We start from the raw sequence: 12,815 nt of genomic DNA on the forward strand, positions 1-12,815 counted from the left end.
TTTTAAAAAAATGTTAATAATAAAAAGGATAGATATTAGACATAAGTTGTAATAATTTTTAAAACTGTAATGAAATAAATTTAAAAGAGAGACATGGGGTAACGGAATATGTCCCCACAGAGGTTCTGAACAGAGCAGGAGGGTTAAAGTGGACTCCTTATAGTCTACATTAGTCCTTTAGTCATTTTAATTCAACATTATTTGTCTAGACACTGCCACAGTGCAGCTTTACAGAAAGCTGGGGCTAGATGGCTAATGTGCAGGGGTGGGACATATGGCAAATGTTACGATACCAGACTCATATCATGGTATATACAACTGCCAGCAAAACAGTAATGTTGCATTAAAAAAAGAAAACACTGAAAAATGACCATTTGGTTATGTTTACAATGTCTAAACAATAAATGACTTAATAAATTCTAATTATCTTTACCATTTTAAAGGTTCATTACCAACATCAAATCAGCGGCTTCTCATCAGTTTGTAACTGATTATTATGTTTTATCATTTATTTATTATTATGTTATTATAATAATAAAAAAGTGGATTGTGACATAAGTTATCACGATATCAGTTTTATAAAATCATATTGCACTGCCCTACTACTAACAAAACCAGAAGCGATAGGAGCAGGAAAAAATCTTCCGGAGACAGGATAAGCAGTAAAGCCTGCTGCTATTTACTGTATAAGAGAAACTGAAACGACTGTAGACGAGAGTATTTTGGAGCTGTATGCGCCATTAACATTTACAACCAGATATCTGTCTGTCAGACCAGAGACAGGAAAACGCTGTCCATCACACTGGCATTAACACATTCAGTCAGTTCATACTTGACTTGAGATATGATAAGGTTTAACGTAAGCTTAAATGTAAAAGTAAGTTTAAGTTTAAGTTCTTCTCCTGTTGCCTGCTAATAAGACTCTCTCATCCAGCACTGAGATGAGCTGTTCACTAACCCATGACCCCTTAGGGAAAGCATAAGTGAAGCACCAGACAGAATGCAAATGAAAAGATGAAACCATTTTATCAAAGAGATGCGATCCTTTATTACAATGCATTGCATAAGTATCCACCCTCCTTGAGCTTTTCCACACTTTGCAGTGTTATAATCTTGGGATTATCTGTCATGAATCTACACACACACTAACACACACAGACACACACACACACAAATCCATCAATCCATCCATTTTCCGTACCGCTTATCCTACATAGGGTCATGAGGGAGCCTGGAGCCTATCCCTGGAGACTAGGGGCACAAGGCGGGGGACACCCTGGACAGAGTGCCAACCTATCACAGGGCACAAACACACACACACACTCAGACAATCATTCACATACTATGGACAATCTAGAGATGATAATCAGCCTACAGCGCAATGTCTTTGGACTGGGAGAGGAAACCAGAGCACCTGGAGGAAACCCCCAAAGCACAGGGAGAACATGCAAACTCTGAAACCCCAACTCCGGAGGTGCGAGGCAAACCCACTGCATAAGTATTTACCCCATTGCTATGAAACCTTTAAATTAGTTCAGGTGCAACCAGTTCAGAAGTCACATGATTTCATGTGTGTGCAATTAGTGTCATGTGATCTCATGGTAAATATATCTGTTCCTGGAAATCCTTGGAGTTTGTTAGAGAACCGACCTAAACAAGCAGCACCATGAAAGCCAAGGAGCTATGAAAATAGATCTAGGACACAATTCTGGACGACTATCAATCAGTGTTTGGTTATATATAAAAAATATATATATCCCATATTTTGAACATGATGCTGTGCACCATTAAATCCAGTATCAAAACATTACTCTACATAGGAAGCCCAACTTGCTCAGTGTTGATCTGGAGTCTTATTTATCAACTGAGTATGTACATTTCTAAACATATAATGTGACTGATCAAGTGTTTCTGGTGTGTCAGGATGTGTGTATACTTATGAACGCTCCTGACCATCCTTATGCACGCTCCTACCCCTAGTGGAAGAAAAATGCAATTGCATGTAAGTTAATAAGGAGCTCCATCCCACTTATTCTCAATAATCTCAGCATAATTGACAGCGTAATTACAGATTTCAATGCGCATAAGGTGCAGACAGACGACACAGGCAACAATTAAGTTAAAATCCTATAAAAGGGTGCATCTAAAGATTGTTTAGGATGATATTTGAAGATTTGGCACACACTGCAAAAAAAGTGAAAACATCTTGAATAAAGTCAAATTGATGTAGTATTTCTTAATATAGGATTACAATAAACCAAATATAAGATCATTTGACCTATTCCTAGACATTATTACACATTTTCTTTCTATATGGCAGATAATTTTGTTCTTTCTAGAAAAAAATGCTTAAAATGAGCAAACGTATCTGCTATCTAATACAAATGGCTTGAAATAGGTATACAAATTTTGTTTTATTGTAATCTTATAATAGGAAATACTAGATACATTTGCCTATATTAAAAGTATTTCCACTTGCAAAGAAGTGCATGAAACTGTGCTGAGAGTGATGAGTGGATCATTTTTCATAGCCCACTGATATTTTAGTTGATCTTTGTTCTAGAGGTTTTAGCCACATGCACAATTCAGTGAGAAATTGGAGACAGGTCCTGCATTTCCCAACCAAAGATGAGCCGATTATTGGCACATTTTACATGCATTTGTATTGCTCATGCTGTAGTACATTACACATTTTTAAACAGGGACAACAAAAATAAGACAATAAAAGACAGCAATGATTAGAGATTATCATGCCCCTCTTAAGAAATAATCCATTTTAATCCAAGTTTATTTTAAATTTATATTCTTAGACCTTTTGGCATGCTCCATGTCTTCTGTAACAGGCATAATCAAAAGCAGGCTACTAGGCTTTTTAAAGGGAAGTTTTTATGTTTGTTTGTTTGTTTGCTTGCGTGTATGTTTTACCATATATGGACATTTAGGGGAGTTTCTTTATGCAAATGAGTATGGCCCTGCAAAAGCAGAGCAAATTAGAAGGTCTGGGATTTATTTAACTACTGTATATTGTGTTCAGCTATGTGTACGTATGCGTATGGGTGATAAATGCGTTTCCTTTCTTGTCCTGGCAGTTCGAACTTGTTCTATGCATGCTTTGATAAATAAGCCCCATGGCCATGAGTCTTCAGTGTTTACAGCCTCCAAAGTTCAGGTTGGATGTGAAGCTTTTTGAAATCTCAGGATGTCTGTTAGAGAGATATACTTCCACCCAACAATAATATGAAGTAAGGATGAAGTAGAGCATGAGTGAAAAAGACTGCTGATGAGATAAAATGTCTGCCTAAACCTCTGATGTGCTTGAAGAAGAAAATCTTCCACATGCCATGTAGTGCTCATCAATATTTTATAGCGCATCAGCTCATACTGCAGCTCAGACATGCGGCATGAGCCACTCTGGCCCACAGGGTGATCAAGTTCACATTTCCTTTTCTGACCTTGTCTTTTTGGCTGTGTTTCATTATTCAGGCTTTAAAAGCATCAATGAAGTGCGACGCATCGTGCTATAACAGTGCAGTGCTTACGTAGAGAAATTACATTACACATTAATGACAATAAGTATTCTTTTCAGAGTGATGGGTTGGTGTTAAGTTACTGCTGCATTTCTCTCTCTCTTTCTTTCTCATTTTGGCTCAAGGAAGGTAATCTCAGCTGATATCAAGCGGGGAATCTGGAACAGACTGGAGCCATCTGTTTTTCTGTGAGAATAAATTTGCTCTTCAAAAAAACATAACTTATACTGTGTGAGACAAATAATGGAAACCAATACAACCAACTACTATAATCAATTCTAAATGAACTGGAATTTACTTAGGACAACTGTTTTGTTTTGTTTTTTAGCAGAGTATAGCTAGCTAAGTATTTCAGGTGATGAAGCACTAAATCCATCTAGGTATGGAAATGGGTGAATGGGTGACGGTGATTGCTTTAGTCACACCGGCAGAAAACAAGCAAACACCTGTCACAAGTGTGAGGATAAAAAATTGGTACACTGATATTTCCCTCAATGTTTTAGTGATAAGTCATTCCAGAAACACTTCATACTTCGTATCCGTGTACATCAATCTGCACTTTATCAAATACACACACGCACACCTTATATGAGAAATATTAATGCTCAGGCAAACGAGAAGTGACGGCCAGCTCTCTTCTCCAGCCGGTAGTGCTGTACTATGTTAGCATTGTGCTAACCAGGTTCATTATCCTGCAATTACTCCACAGCAGACACCTACACCTGTCACATTCCATCAGAGTTGTCGTGGAAACCGACCCAGAGCTGCATTCGTATTCAGTCACACTGCAGAAGAGTCCGCAGTTCTCCAGTGGTGATTCATTACAAAATGGCCACACATAATTCAGCTAAGGTTAGGTGCTAAAGGCAGATAAACAGCATTGACGTCATACTTATTCATTTATGTTAGCTTGTCCCAAGCTCAGCTACCTCAGGCTTGCTTTAGGTCAAATCAAGCCTACTATGTCGTCTCATACTGTGTGTACTCAGAATAAATGTTGTGCCTCCACATCCATAGAGCAACATGTAAGACAATACAGCAGCTTTAGTCAGAAGATTACATAAACAATGTAAAAAGTATAAGATGGGAACAGTATGTACGATGTCTCATTGCACTTTCCTAAGATGACATGACAGGAGCAGCTTCAGGAAATCCCTTTACAGTACATGATGCTGGTGCTGGTAACTAGCAAATGATTTCAAAATCCAGCCTGGGTTTCCACTGGTTTAGAAGCCAAGCCTTTATGTAATCGGATGTAGGTGTTTACTAATGCACATCAAAGATGTATAAATAATAAAATCACTAGCTAACTGTCAGGCAAGTGGAAGTTTCACTGTGCATACCCAGTCCTATGTTTGGGTTACCCAGAAACCCTCAGCTAAAAGGTGGTTGCTAACATAGTGTAAAAATGCACTGTTAGGTAGTCAGCTAGTTAATTCCATTACAATCTAAAGGACTTTTCACGCTGTGCTTCTAAACCCTGCTTTTAAACCTGGGCAGAGAAACATTTCACACCTGTAATTTAGAAGTGGAATAAGCACCACATTTTACCTGGGGATAAGAAACCCTGCTCCAAAGCCGGGTTAACCTAACATTGTGCTGCCAAACATGTACAGTGTGAAATGATGCAGTGTCAGAATGCTACGGCTAGATGCTTAGTAACAGATAACCAACCAGAAATTGCACAGGTCGTGCCTCATATCACGCGTTTTGTACAGTCACAGAAACCGTGAGTTGTGTAAACAGTAGTTGCAGTGTTTGAGGGAAACATAAAAACAAATAATAAAATAAACAATGACGCTACTGTACAAGTAAACACAAGTCTCTCCACGTTTAAAAGGAATTGAAAAAATATTCATATAATTTGCTTCTTTGCGTTTTCTTTCTTTTGTCGTTTTGTCTTTGTTTCCTTGCCTGTGTGCGTCTCAGAAGGCTTAAAAAGCCAAGGAGGATTTACATGGCCACATTTTTTCTCACTGATGTAAAAGAGTGAGACAAACCGTTATTTAAACCGGTCACGTGTTGTATTTTATCAAATCATGGTTGTTGACACTGCAAATATGCAAATAAGAACATTATCCCAGGGTTTGGGAATGTACAGTGTCCTCATATCATAAGCATAAATATTGTTTGAGTCTGGCGGCATTTTATTTTGCTTCCATATGTTTATTTATTAGGTGACATATTGTGCGGAGCTGTATGAAAGCTTTGCTCTACATTTGTTTTGGTCGTATTTTTTTTGTCAGAGTTTCCATGCATGCTAAATAGTCTGCCTAGTAAAAATCAATCTAATATCAGCCAGATCATGTCTTGGCCAATGCAGCACAGCAGGAGGTGGGATTCAGAACTGTTAGCACTTATTGAGGTGTGTCATAAGGGCATTACATTTAAACATATGTATTAAAAAGTTTCGTTTTGCAAACGTCAATAAGAAGCAGAGTTTATTTTCTTTCACTGGTTGTTGAACTTACTTGTCCGCTGAAAACTACAAATAAAAAAATCTAAGATCCTGCAAATGAAAGCTGCTTGCACCATGTGCCCAGGCTTGTGATTAGTCCAACCTTGAATACAATGAAGGATTCCTTTCTGCACAAAGTTTTGTTAGCATAAACATTAGTAATGCGGCTCCCACTTAGTTGGTTGCAATTTACAGTACACTAATTGTTTCTTTTCCTTGACCAATGATTTATTATAGTGACATCAATTTAGCCGTTTCTTTTTTTTTCCTCCATACAGACCCCACCCAAATGGTTTTAACTCGTGTCACCGCCTCTTGATTCAAGTCCATTAGAACCTGGTTTGGTTCCAACACCAACAACTCTTCTGCAAAAGTATACAGCAGTTTCCCCCCAAAGTAGGGGTCCCACAAGCAGCCCCACAGGGGTCACCTGACTGACAAATGGTGTCCTTCTTTTGCTTTATTAATTTATTTTATAAACTAATATTAGAAATATAACTCTAACTATGAAAACAGATTTTATCTGCTACTAAGGCTAAGGATCCCGTGCTCTCACCATCGCGGTGTGGGTTCGATTCCCAGACAGGGAACCCCAGCCAGTGGGGGCTGCACTCAGTGCCGGTCTCAAGCCCGGATAAAATGTAAGGGTTATGTCAGGAAGGGCATTTGGCATAAAAACCTGTGCCAAATCAAATATGCAGAACAATGATCTGCTGTGGGAGTCATATTCAATCAAGTCACATTTCAATGAGGACTGTGTGTGCTATTTTAGTCTTTTCACTGTCCTCTGACGCTGCACTAAAATTGACAAATTTCCCTGTCCATCTTCCTCTGCTAAACAAACTAGTCTTGTGTCTCAAAGTGCATACTTATGTACTCTAGGCCATTATTGAATACTAACACTGACTGGTTTTCCTACAGAGCTTGAATAAAATAAAACCTTCCCATGTAGGCTTCAAACCTACCAACAGGTCTGTTTTGTGTGCCAGTCTTCTGGACTTTCTAGTTTAGTAAATACTTCTAAATGTAAGATTTTAAAGAGTTTTGAATTTGAAATGCAGCTCATGACAACAGCCATGATGATAGCAGAAAGTCTTAAAGAAAAACAGTTTCTCTTTAACTTCTGATGAGCTCTGTATAAGCACTCTGGAAGTCTACAGCTCGTTGATCATAATTCTTTACAAATCTCTACCCAAATAAGTTTAAGCTCTAAAACCAGATAAAATAACCTGAAGTCACATTTATCCACTGTGAGGCTTACTTATTACATGGACCTTCAATGGTTTTGTAATGAATGGTAATGAATGCATAATGCTCTCAGTAGCCATCTCAGAAGATAGCGCAAAAAAAAGACTAAACAAACTACTGAGAGTGTGATACTCGTCTAAATACTAAATGAAAGCTTCCAGAGTGATAAATTGCACCAGCATGCTATAGCTTATACAATCAGAGATTGTAAAGCTGCTTATGCTGTGCTATGGGCTGAATCGGTTTCACAGTATGGGACAGAGCTGTTTTTTTTTCCCCTTCTGATGGAATATTAGGAGACAGCTGTGTTTTCATCAGCTGAAACACACCACGCTGCACAAATACACTTCTGAGGTGACCACATAGCTCAAAGACTAAAGTCAAGACAGGCCAATCCGATAATCTATAAAGTCTTTTTAAATCAACCATATGTTTTGGATGATACAAGCATATAAGACTAAAATCTGTAGATAAATAAAATAGGAATCAGGGACTGAGTGGTACTATTGGCAATGCTAAATTATGACATTTTTATTTGATAAAAATCTTATAATTAACGAGCTACACTTGTTACTTGGTTGTAACGTGTGGCTATATATGAGTTACTGTAGCCTTCCTGTCAGCTTCAACCAGTCTGGCTATTCTCCTCTGATATCTATCTCACCAACAAGGTGTTTCTGCCCACAAAACTGGCCCTTACTGGGAGGTTTTTTTTTTATTCGCCCAATTCTACGTAAACACTAGATATTGTTTTATGTGAAAATCGCAGGAGATGAGCAGTTTCTGAAATACTCAAAGCAGCCCCTCCAGCACCAACAACCACGTCACGGTCAAAGTCACTGTGATCGCCATTTTTCCCATGGAAAAGCACAAAGTCTTCTGTCTTGAAGACATGTCCCATGGCAGAAAACTTACTCAACTTTACAAATGACAGCTGTACCACAATTGTTACGTGAGTGTTTAGCATACTTTAAGGACAAACATTGCACATAGAAATAATAAGCAACATAATGTTTAAATAACAAATGTCTGATTTTCCCTTATTAATAAAAGCTTATGCACTGTAGGTTTTATGTAGAAAATAAATAATAGCATTTAAAAAAAATAATAAATAAAACCCAAAGCCTCACGATTGTTACTGTAAATTTCCAAGGCATATGTGAGAAGAAACATGTTGGGTTTATTTGCCCCTGATCTTTCCTAATGTTGTGGATGATGGTAATGAATTCAGGACCACTGCTCATTAGGCAGTGGGAGTGCTCAGCATGAGAGTGAGTGTGCTTAAGCGCAGGGATCAGATGCTTTATAACAAAAATATGAAGATAGTTGATTAGTCATCTCCTGAGACAGTCTTATTAACTCTCTTCACACAGCTTTTTCTCTTTGTTCCCCTGTTCCCACTGGAGCTGGAGTTGGATTTAAAAACCCTTCCCAAAAGCTGTCAATTAGAACATCATCATATTTCTCCTTATATTTACAATGTTTTGCTTTTACAATATTTTGGAGCAAGTAACATATGAGAGACAGGGTGTAGATGCTCAAAATGCTGCACATAGCACTTGCACACCCCAGATAAAGGGAGAATACTACACCTACTTTAACTATACTGGCTGCTTGTTTCATTTATAATTGATTTCTAAATACTTTCATTGGTTTTCAAAGCTCTTACTATCTTAATGCCTTCATACATCCCAGAATGCCAAGCATATTATGCTACTCTAAATCGAGTTTTAAGATTACTTCAAGTACATCTCACAGCCCATCTTTAGAGTTTACAATGTAATCCTACTTGTTTGTTAAACAGTAATCATTTTCTAATTGCTTAAATCTTTTAATTCTCCTTTCCTATTTGTTGTAATTTCTTTTCTTGCTTTTTAAAAGAAAAAATCTATGCAGTGTTATTAAATTTTATTTCATTTAAGATGAAGGTTAACAGTGCTTTCTCCAGGATGCATGGAGCCAGTAAAGCTGCATCTTTTCTTACTGATGCTCATGTTGTGTCACAGGGCAGTGCAACACACTCAGAAGAAAACGCTATCTGCCCTCTTCCATGTACATGAGCTCATAGATGCCCACTGTGATCGACAGGGAAGAGAGAATACTCAACCCATCCCATCGAGTGAGAACAGGCAATCTGGATGGCTGTGGCATCACTGGGATAAAGGAGAAATTGATTCCTTTGAACCAATCAGGATAGGCCAGAACTTGGAATCTAGAAGCTCTCTAAATCAATTTGTTTAACTGAGCTTCCACTTACTTCCGATTTCAACATGTCTTCAACTCACGAACACTTATTCAACTGGATGTGATATGCAAAAATATCTGTTCTCTCTAGCTTCACTCTCTGAAGGCGTGCTTGATATTTTTAAAGCTAAAGAAACTACGCAGCGGGGAGCCGCATCCAAGTGTGCCTGTAAGCCACTTCCTGAGTATGAGTATCTCAGGCTCCTTCATTAAACAGAAACTTGCAGAATGGTGTGCAGTAGGACTAACCTCTTATCAGCCAGGTCTGTTTTATTGCCCACAAGCATGATGATGACATCACTTCCTCGCTCCGTTCTGACATCATCGATCCATTTGGAGGTTTGCTGGAATGAATTCACATCTGAGAAAGAGAGAGAGAGAGAGAGAGAGAGAGAGAGAGAGAGAGAGAGAGAGAGAGAGAGAGAGAGATGGGACAGTTAATTTTAGTGGAACCTTAAGCTCATCTATAGCTATATGGCTACTAGCACACTATAGCTTTCTGCACAGCTCAGCAATAAGAGCTGGTTCTCAGTAGCTTTCTGGCATTTTTTCCCACAAAACTGCCCAAATTGTTCAGTAAAATATTACTCTTCATTCTGAGTAACATAATAACACTATAATTTGCATGGTATAAAAAAAAAAATTCGGCTTTCTCAAACACAGTAAGTAATCCTTCATTATTATGTATTACGCTGTTTTACCTGCGCTTAACTTCCAGAATTCAAAGTCATCCCCTTTTCTCCTCCCAAATACACAACATTCCTCACATATACACACACACACATACACATTATAAACACAAAATACTAAAGAATTTTCAGCAGAGGAATTTTTCTGCTATCTGTGGTCACCTGAAAGAGTCCACTCATTTGGAAACGACGCATCATTACTTTACACACAAAAACTGGCAACAGCAGGCTACACCAAAACGATAGAAGTATCACTTCTCCTGAATGCTAACATACTTTTAACATCAGTTGCTGTCCAAAAAGAAACGGAGAGACATTTCTAAATCAGTGCAATAAGTAAGGCTCCTACAGAAAGATTAGATTAGCTTGTGCCTCTGTAATATCAAGATCAACGCCTGGATCTCGTCTAAGAATGATATTAATGGCCTTGCTGCTGCGCCAAGGTCGAACCGACTCTGTGTCTCGGAGTGTGTCACTTATAAAATCACAATTTGCTATTCATCTCCCCAGGGTGGCTATATCACATCCCCCATGTTCTTCTGTGCATACACTGTGTCATGGGATTTACCGTCAATAAAGCTGTCATCTTTTTATGGGAAAGAATAAAATGAAACAGTGGGTCTCTGGGGCTGAAAGTCAACAATTACGTAGGTTATGTTTAAACATGGAAATAGGTCTAATTCTAGATGCAAATACATCTGAATTGAGTTGAACCATCACTAGGCTTGTGTGATATAACAATTTCATCGTCTCGTCTATATATCACTTCTATGATATCCAGTGAAGTCTACTCTGTTTATATTACACATTTTGTGTAGGAACTCGGCAATTTATCATCTGAGCACGCTAGCATGCATTATCATGCCAAAAGAGCTGTCTATTTCTCCTCAGTAAAACAGGAGATGAGTCAGTCGACATATTAATCTGGACTGATTTACGCAGGTGTTTTGAACTCTTTCATACTAACTGACGCTGCCTGGAAGTGTGGGCACACCTAACTTTCCGTCAAGGTAAACGCTGAATGTTTTGAGTTCATTAATATGAAATAAAATCTATGAATGTACAGTATGTTCAACTTGGCTAGCATTAGACAAATATATAGTTAACATCTACAGTAACAGTGTTAGATTTGACACATTGTTGTAGGCCTGTTTAATCTTTTTTAGGTAGAATTTTTCATCCTTTTTTCTCTTTTGGTTGAAAAGGTTTGGCTAAAAATGGTCAAAAATGGCACTACTAGTTTTTGAGTGAAAGAGGAAAATGGAGTATTCAAACTTTATCCCACCCTGATGACACACACACACACACACACACACACACACACACACACACACCTTTACAAATGAGAACAACACCACTGACCACTAATGAACCTAACTCTGCAGGACTTTGCACATGAACGCCTTGCACGTTTACACTGCACATATACACTTTTTCTTGCACATGTATGTATATACAGTTCCCTCCATTAATATTTTCACCCTTGGTAAATATGAGCAAAGAAGGCTGTGAAAATTTGTCTTTATTGTTTAACCTTTTGTTCAATAAAATCACAAAAATATACAGTGCCTAAGGGAATTTGGCATATTTATACTTGTGTGAAACAGGAAGACATGGTTGAACAATTTCCTTTTCTTAGTCACCCAGGTGTACTAAAAAATTTTTAAAATATCAATGGGAATATACTTCAAATATACTTTTCAAAAGATCAAAAGGTTAAACAATAAAGACAATTCTCACAGCCTTCTTTACTCATGTTTACCAAGGGTGCCAATATTAGTGGAGGGCACTGTATATTGCATATATTGTTTGAGGTTGCTGGGAGGACTTACAAAGTAAGAATTTCACTATACTTCATGTTTCCTACATATGTCAATAAACTCTTGAATCTTGATTAAAATATTGAATAAGCCTACAACAAAATGTCAGATCTAACACTTTACAAATAATGTTAATGGTGATGTTAATTAGAAAGTGATTAAATACACATTCAAACACTTTGAGGACCTGAAACAGTGGAAACAATGCTCATCTCCCCGTGCTTTATTAGGCTCTGAGTGATTAAATGGTTTATTGTGATTTTTTGTTTCCATGGTAAACTGCAAGTGCACACACCTAGATGACTCACATGTGTTATGAATATGTTTAAGAGTATGGAGCACGGCATAACAAGAACTATTAATGAACAATATCTGTTGCTTGATAATCTTTACAGCAATACTTACATTACAGAACAATGAAATAGGCAAATAAGTACCCTAACACACTTTTTATTGCTCTGTAAGATTTCAGTGAGTCTTTTGACTATTGCATTGATGTGATTTTTTGCCGCTTATGATTACTTTACTATTCATTTTTATGTAGTCTTTAATTAGGTGTTGTTTGTAGCCTATACGCACTACAAATTAATCATTAACACTAAAAAAACAGCACAATAATGTGTGAATGTATGTGGTGTATGTGCATATAAAACACTCACTTGTGATATCATACACCACCACAGCCACAGTGGAGTCTCGTATGTAGCTGGGAATGAGGCTCCTGAAGCGCTCCTGTCCTGCTGTGTCCCACAACTGCAACCGCACCTGCAGGGGAGAACACACAGTCTGAGATAACTCAACTCCAAATGCGCACACACACTCATACACA

The 12,815-nt window shown here is 37.9% G+C and overlaps 1 protein-coding gene across 1 annotated transcript in view; it reads right to left on the reverse strand.

Moving 5' to 3' along the window:
• The window catches only part of rab6ba (RAB6B, member RAS oncogene family a), a 95,355-nt gene that overhangs the window by 20,491 nt on the left and 62,049 nt on the right, over positions 1 to 12,815 (reverse strand). The window contains exons 4-5 of the mRNA XM_017479149.3: positions 12,646 to 12,751; positions 9,727 to 9,838 (exon numbers count right to left, since the gene is read on the reverse strand). Coding sequence (XP_017334638.1) covers positions 9,727 to 9,838; positions 12,646 to 12,751 — 218 coding nt within the window. The remainder of the gene's footprint in view (positions 1 to 9,726; positions 9,839 to 12,645; positions 12,752 to 12,815) is intronic.

Source organism: Ictalurus punctatus, chromosome 11, assembly GCF_001660625.3.
Source record: "Ictalurus punctatus breed USDA103 chromosome 11, Coco_2.0, whole genome shotgun sequence".
In the NCBI taxonomy this organism is placed as follows: Eukaryota; Metazoa; Chordata; class Actinopteri; order Siluriformes; family Ictaluridae; genus Ictalurus; species Ictalurus punctatus.